The sequence below is a fragment of the Papio anubis genome, chromosome 12 (genome assembly GCF_008728515.1).
Source record: "Papio anubis isolate 15944 chromosome 12, Panubis1.0, whole genome shotgun sequence".
NCBI classification, from domain to species: Eukaryota; Metazoa; Chordata; class Mammalia; order Primates; family Cercopithecidae; genus Papio; species Papio anubis.
In genome coordinates this window covers 22,278,993-22,286,099 of record NC_044987.1, presented here as the reverse complement: position 1 = coordinate 22,286,099, position 7,107 = coordinate 22,278,993, and the positions used below count along the sequence as shown (strand labels likewise).

At 38.2% G+C, this 7,107-nt stretch overlaps 1 protein-coding gene across 8 annotated transcripts; it reads left to right on the top strand.

Annotated features, from left to right (window-relative positions):
• Positions 1-469: 469 nt before the first annotated feature.
• Positions 470-5,786, top strand: TEX12 (testis expressed 12). Of its 8 annotated transcripts, none has more exons than XM_009187280.4 (5): positions 470-570; positions 2,437-2,515; positions 3,627-3,738; positions 3,831-3,882; positions 4,995-5,786. In XM_009187280.4, the coding sequence occupies exons 2-5, from the start codon at positions 2,453-2,455 to the stop codon at positions 5,137-5,139; spliced, it is 372 nt and encodes a 123-aa protein (XP_009185544.1). In that variant the 5' UTR covers positions 470-570; positions 2,437-2,452; the 3' UTR covers positions 5,140-5,786. The 8 variants fall into 8 exon arrangements, with proteins under 8 accessions (XP_009185544.1, XP_009185543.1, XP_003910759.1 ...); XM_009187279.4 differs by having other exon boundaries at positions 477-586; XM_003910710.3 differs by having other exon boundaries at positions 477-586; positions 2,429-2,515.
• The last annotated feature ends 1,321 nt before the right edge of the window (positions 5,787-7,107 follow it).

Below are 7,107 nucleotides of genomic sequence, written 5' to 3'. Positions count from 1 at the left end.
CCCGGGGAAGAATTTTCTAAGAAGGTGAGGTTCTCAAAGTTTGGTTGCACCAAAAAGGAAGAGGGGCAGTAACTGAGGCTCTGGATCTAAAAGCCTTGCTTGTGGGCCAGGGGAACACATGATTAAAGCCTTCTTGCCAACAGAGCATCTGCAAACAAACCAAGTAAATTTTACTCGAAAAGAGGCCGTGGATTTTGTGTTCCCTTGCTGAGATTCTAAGCCACTGGGGCACACCCGGCCTTGCTTTGGCAAGTCTTCCTTGTTCTTTCTTGACCAGTTTCCGACTTTTTTCCTGATTGAAATACAGACAGGGTGGCAGGGAGAGATTTTTGTTTCACGACTATTCTAAGTTGAGGGGAAAGAGCGGGAGAAAACCGGAAAAAAGGTGGCCTTCCGTGGGGCCAGGCTCTGGGAGGCTGCCGTGGGGAAGTGGGCGGGGGCGGGGGGGGGGGCTGTCACGTGACTCGCGCGGGGGCTGCTGGGAGTGCGGCGCGCTTTCCACCTCCACCCGCGAAGTCTGAGCAACCCGCGCCCAGCGTCCTCACTCCCTCGCGTTCGCTGACGAGGAAGGTGCCCATACCGCGAAGTACATTGGCCTTGGGGTGGGGCTGGAGGGATGGGCGCCTGTGAGAATGTGACGGAGTGTGACACGAGGAAGGGCGCGAGGATGGAAGCTTCCTCTGAGGGGCTCTAGTGGGGCGGAAGCAACAGTACGGAGGAAGTGGGGAGGGGCGGCGGGAAGTGAGGAACATGGAGGTGAAATGGACTGAGGGGCCAGGTTGGCGTTGAGAAGAGGGAGAAGACTAGAAGGAGACAGCTGCATGAGGCAGAGGGTGACAGTGCTTAGTAACAGCCAGGTCACTAAGCCTAAGATGGCAGAGCCGGGGGCAGTGGCCAGTGTTCGGCATACGACGAAGACCAAACAGTCCACCAGGCCTGGATCTGCTGAGGCCTTGAGCTATGACAGAAAAACGAACTTATTTTTGCAGAAACAGTTACTTGATTATAAGTTTTCATTTGACGTAGGTGCGCAGTGTTACTTTGGGAGAGAAGAGAAGGGGGTGAAGGGGAAAGGGATTAGAAGTGGAAGGGAGGAGAGAAAAATCCGCCTGTTGGCTTAAGTATTTTCCAACTCCCAAGGCAAAGTTAGCACTGCTGTGCGTGTGTAGTATTTTCTAGATACTATTAATATTATTACAGCACGTAAACTTGCATACTATAAAGGTACTGGCAGGAATGGAGACGTACAATACAGAATTTACTTAACAAGCATCTTTCTAATTTGTTGTTGCTCTTTCTGTCTTCTATATATGCATATTTTATAGGACTAATCAAACAGATGCATTACAGTTACCCAAGTCAGCATCGTTTCTCAAAAACAACAAAGTCTGTTGATAACTTGAAAGTGGATAGGGCTCCCCTTATCTCAAAGACAGAGACTATACCCTTCCAGGTTTCAACATTTGGACTTCTAGGGAAAATGCCTTCCGAATTTATGGAAAAGTAAAAGTAAAATTTGAAGCTACTTTAAAAGTAAGGTTGGACAGTGGGAATAATCTCAGACTCGAGTGAGATCTCGGTTCTAGTCTAGTTCAGTCTTACTGGTGTCACTTGATCCACCATCACTGTCCCTGTTTTCTCACTTGTAAAAAATGAGATTGAATTAGATGAACTGTAAGACCTGTTTCAACATTAAGATTTTGTGAAGATAGAAGAATCTTTTTTTTTTGAGGTGGAGTCTTGCTCTGTTGCCCAGGCTGGAGTGCAGTGGTGCAATCTCGGCTCACTGCAACCTCCCTCTCCCGGGTTCAAGCAATTCTCTCCCCTCAGCTTCCCAAGCAGCTGGGATTACAGGTGCCTGCCACCATGCCCGGCTAATGTTTGAATTTTTAGTAGACATGGGGTTTCACCATAATGGCCACGCTGGTCTCGAACTCCCAACCTCAGGTGGTTTTCCCACCTCAGCCTCCCAAAGTGCTGGGATTACAGGCATGAGCCACTGTGCCCGGCCGAACATAGAAGAATCTTAACTGAGCCAGTCCTGAAACAAGGCAGAATTGCCAGAAAGACTCATTTGGCTAAGTACATAGAGAGGAGTAGTTGAAAATGATGGGACTAGTAGGCTGGCACCAGATAATACAGGACCTTGAAGGCCATAAAATACAGGACCTTGAAGGCCATATCATGGAATTTCAACTTATTCTGGAACAATGAAAGTTTTTGAGTTAAAGGAATGCAGTAATCAAAGTTTTGAAAGATTACCCAAATAGCAGTTGATAGAATGATTTGGAGGAGGGAGAAATTGAGTTTAGGAAAGTGACAGATAATGACAGTCTAAATTAACATCAGCAGTAGGAGTGGGAAAAAGGGAAGGATTCCAGAGATCTTGTAGCTTGCAGTTTGTACCTAAATCTGGCATTGTTCTAAGCTTTATAGCTGGTGCCTTCGGAATATGATGGCAAATCACCTTGTAAAGCCTGACAATAGAAATTGCAAGAGGCCAAGAGAATTGGAGGTAAGCTCTATGCCTGTGTAGCCTTAATCTTTTATTCTGTTTTACATACTTCTCAAATTTCTTCCCTTTAAGAAAGCTCTATAGATAAGTGGAATTTAATATATTCGTATGCCCAGAGCTAGGATTGTCCTACAACATAGCAGGAACTATGTTGATTCCAGCTGGTTTTTCACTAAGTATAGGCCTCCAAGAAACTATTGGGAGATTTCTTTTTGATAGCTTGAGATCTAGAGACAGAAGTGAGTCTGTGCCTTTATGATACATAGGATTTTATGTAATTATTTTGCTATGATAAGTAAGATACCTAGGTACTATAGTTACCGGTCTTTTTAAAGAGCACAGTATCCTATCCTTTACCAGTCCTGCCCCCACCAATTGATCTGTTGCATTTGGGACATGATTTGGTCCCTTGAAGATTATATTATTTTGCAAAATTTTGCAAGCATTTGGCTACTGTCTAAATTACAGTTCAGCTTCATTGCTATGAAAACATCTACTGGTTCAAGATACCAGACGCTTTTTCAACAGGAGTTTAAAACCACATTTAAAATCTAATTTAAGGCTGGGCGCATGGGCTCATGGCTATAATCCTAGTGCTTTGGGAGGCTGAGGCAGGAGTATCGTTTGAGGCTAAGAGTTTCAGATCAGCCTGGGCAACATTGCAATACCTTGTCTCTGAAAACAAAACAAAACAAAACAAAATTAACTGGGCATGGTGGAATGTGCCTGTACTCCTAGTTACTCAGGAGTCTGAGACAGGAGGATCACTTGAATCCAGGAGGCTACAGGGAGCTAAGATTGTGTCACTACACTCTGGTGTAGGTGACAGAGCGAGAACTTGTCACAAAAACAAACAAATGGAAAGCAAAGTCTAGTTGAAAACCAAAATAAAATTTAATATATTGATCAAGGTGTTTCTTGGGCCTGTAAATTTCCTTAATAATAAAAACTCAAATGACTGAGTCATATGCTTTCTAGCATGTTTGCCTTTTTCTGAAAAATGGTTTATTTGCTTTTTCTTAATAAACAAATAAACATATACTTAATAAATTCAGTATATGTCCTGAAGATCTTACTGACTGTACCTCTTTTCTTTATTTTGTCCTGTTAGTCTCCAGTGCCAGATAGTCCACAGCTGTCCTCTCTTGGAAAATCAGATTCATCTTTCTCTGAAAGTTCTGGACTGTTTTATAAAGATGAAGCCTTGGAGAAAGATTTAAATGGTGATGTATAAAATGTTTATATTTCTAAACATCAGTTTTATAATGCAGAAGGTTTGTTATATTTTATAACTTATATGATTTTTCTTGAACAGATGTGAGCAAGGAAATTAATCTAATGTTGTCTACCTATGCAAAGCTTTTGAGGCAAGTACTTATAGTATATTCTCTGGGGTCTTTATGTTAGTTTTCTTCTGGAAACTCTGTAACGGGAAGTTTAACTCTGTGGCTGGCAAACCTCTCCAGTAATTAAAACGTTGGAATTTTTTATTCTATTTCAGTCCCTTAAAATAGATTATTTGGTTATTTTCAGAGAATAGCGTCAACTTTTCCACTAAAAATTCTTTTTTTTTTTTTTAACTCTTGCCAAGCTAATACTAGATTGTATATATCTTGGTCTGTAATTAGATGACGTTACATTTTAAATTTTATGTAAATACCTCTTTGAGAAAAATGTTTGGTGAAATTAATGATAACAGAGTGATATTAAAGATAAATACTTTTATGTCATAGAAAGTCAGCCTTTCACATCCATTAATTCTAAATCTGTGGATTCAATGAACCACACATAGAAAATATTTGGGGAGAAAAAGGATGGTTGTGTCTGTACTGAACATGTGCAGACATTTTTTTCTTGTCATGATTTTTCAAACAATACCGTATAACAACTGTTTACATAGCATTTACATGGTATTGGTCTTATAAGTAATCAAGAGATAACTTAAAGTATATGGCAGAATGTTCTTAGGTTATATGCAAATAGTATGATGTTTTATATAAGGGATTTGAATATCTATGAGGGATGTTCCTTTGGTATCTGTGGGGGATTCTGGAACCAATACCCCATGGATACTGAGGGATGACTGCATTTATATTTTACCTATATTTATTTTAAGACCAAATTTAAATATTTTATTAGCCTGATATCATGTTTTATAAAGTGTGTGTGTGTTTTTTTAACACTGCTGGACAGTCATTATACTTGGATAGTGGTTTATGTGGCTGTAAAAATAATGTATATAATTGAATATTAGTGTTGATAATGTATTAGATACACTTCCTGTTTTGTCAGGAGACCTTTTTGAGTAGTCAAAAATATTTGTGGGACTAATTTTTTTCCCGAAGAGTATTAGTAAATTAATGAAGTTCTGTGGCACATAAAGCCATTTAAATGAAATAGTTAACAAATGTAATGAAGAACAACATAATGATGTTGTTTATATCTACTTAGTTTAATATACAACTTTTTTTCCTATTAGTGAGAGAGCAGCAGTAGATGCATCTTACATTGATGAGATAGATGAACTCTTCAAAGAAGCCAATACCATTGAAAACTTTCTAATACAAAAAAGAGAGTTCCTGCGACAGAGGTTTACAGTGATTGCAAACACATTACACAGATAAAATATATACTTGAAATAAGCTGATAATTTAAATCTATTATTGTTATAATGAAAGAATGACATTTATGCTTTGAAAGCTCTGGAGTTGTTAAAGAAAATGTATATTTTGAATAGAGAAGGGGAAACTCTTTGAATTTCTAGATTTAAAAGGGAACTTTAAAATTCCTTAATGTTAATATTAATGTTCGTGTTAATGTCCTAAACTGGACATTAACTTGAACTACGTCACTTTTCTTTTGAGGGTCAAATATTTAGTACATTTTATAGAAGTGTAAATTATTTAAATTTTATGTGCATTCTTTTATTTTTTCCTTAAACTTCTTGGTGTTTCTTAAACTTCTAAAACAGGATTCAGTTAATTTATTATGTTTAATAACATCATACTTTTTCTTTTAGAATATTTTGTTTAAATGTCAGATAGTTTTGGAGATAATTTTGAAAAAATTTTTTGTGGTCAAGATTATAAAAGATTAAAACCTTAGAGGTGATTTTTCCAGTTTCTCAGAATAGAATGACATAACTGTGTGCTATTTCCATTTGATTATTTTCACTATTAGTTATTATGTATGACTAATAGAAGCTCTTGGCTTAAAATTATTTTCTTGTGGTAAAAATAGTAAAATAAAAACCAGAAATTACTCACCAAAACCTTGTATGAGTTGACTTTTTTACACATCAACCACATCAACATATGCAGTTAATGAATTATATTTAGAAACATTATCAGCAGTGTGGTATGGGATAAAGATTAGTGATCCAGAAGTAAATAGATTGGCTTAAACAACAAGATGACCTTGGGAGGTCACTTCAATCCTATTATAATTGAGAAATTGAATTTGGACTGGAGGATCTATACTACTCATCTAGCTAAAAAAAAATATCCCTTTGATGTAAAGTACTACTATGATTTTACTGAAAACTGTCTGTATTATATATTACTGTACGGGATAGCTGTGTTAACCAGGTTTTTAAACACAATAGCACCCATTTTTCAATCATATAGACAGTTCAGTTTATTACATATATATTTTTCCAATATAAGCAATCCGAAAATTGCAAATAGTACTACAGGGAATTGTTATTCCTAAGGGAGACTGCACATTTGCCTTGCTGCCTTCTAAACTCTAAAATAAAATCTCATTTCGTTACATTACTATTTTAAGGCATAAACACCACATGACATGAATACTCATATAAGAAAAGATGACAAAAGTGAAATAAAATAATATTTGCTAAAGAAAATTGGTTAACTGGAAAAAACTATTGGGTTGATAGAGGTGGTGGCACAGAATAGGTTGGAGGTCAACAAAGTAATTATTAGAAATGATTTTTTTTTTTTTGTCACGCACGGTGGCTCCCATTTCTAATCCTAGCTATTTGAGAGACTGAAGTGGGAGGATGACTTGAGCCCAGGAGTCTGAAGCTGCTGCAAGCTATGATTGCATTACTGCACTCTAACCTGGGTGAGAGAGTGAGACTCTGTCTCTAAAAAAAGAAGGAAAGAAAGGAAATTTTTTCAGTTTTTCCTTCCTTTCTTTTTTCTTTTTCTTTCTTTCCTTTTTTTTTTTTTTTTTTTTTGAGACAGAATCTTGCTCTGTTGCCTAGGCTGAAGTGCAGTGGCATGATCTCGGCTCACTACAACCTCTGCCTCTCAGGTTCAAGCGATTGTCCTGCCTCAGCCTCTTGAGTAGCTGGGATTACAGGCACCTGCCACCACACCTGCCTAATTTTTGTATTTTTAGTAGAGATGGGGTTTTGCAGTGTTGGCCAGGCTGGTCTTGAACTCCTGACCTCAGGTGACCCACTCGCCTCAGCCTCCTGAAATGCTGAGATTACAGGCACGAGCCACTGCGCCCGGCCAAAAGGAAATTTTTTAAAAACTAAATACAACCAGAAGGTTTGTGAGTTAATACGACATGTCGTCTGGATTTTGACCTACCATCATTAAGAAATGTTCTTTTTCTAAGCA

What these genes read in the sequence shown, in the direction of transcription:
- TEX12 (XM_009187274.4), top strand. Translation starts at nt 822, where the DNA reads ATGAGGCAGAGGGTGACAGTGCTTAGTAACAGCCAGGTCACTAAGCCT. An exon ending in AGAGGCCAAGAGAATTGGAG is followed by an intron (nt 2,516 to 3,626) that starts GTAAGCTCTATG and finishes TTGTCCTGTTAG; the next exon opens with TCTCCAGTGCCAGATAGTCC. An exon ending in CTTGGAGAAAGATTTAAATG is followed by an intron (nt 3,739 to 3,830) that starts GTGATGTATAAA and finishes TTTCTTGAACAG; the next exon opens with ATGTGAGCAAGGAAATTAAT.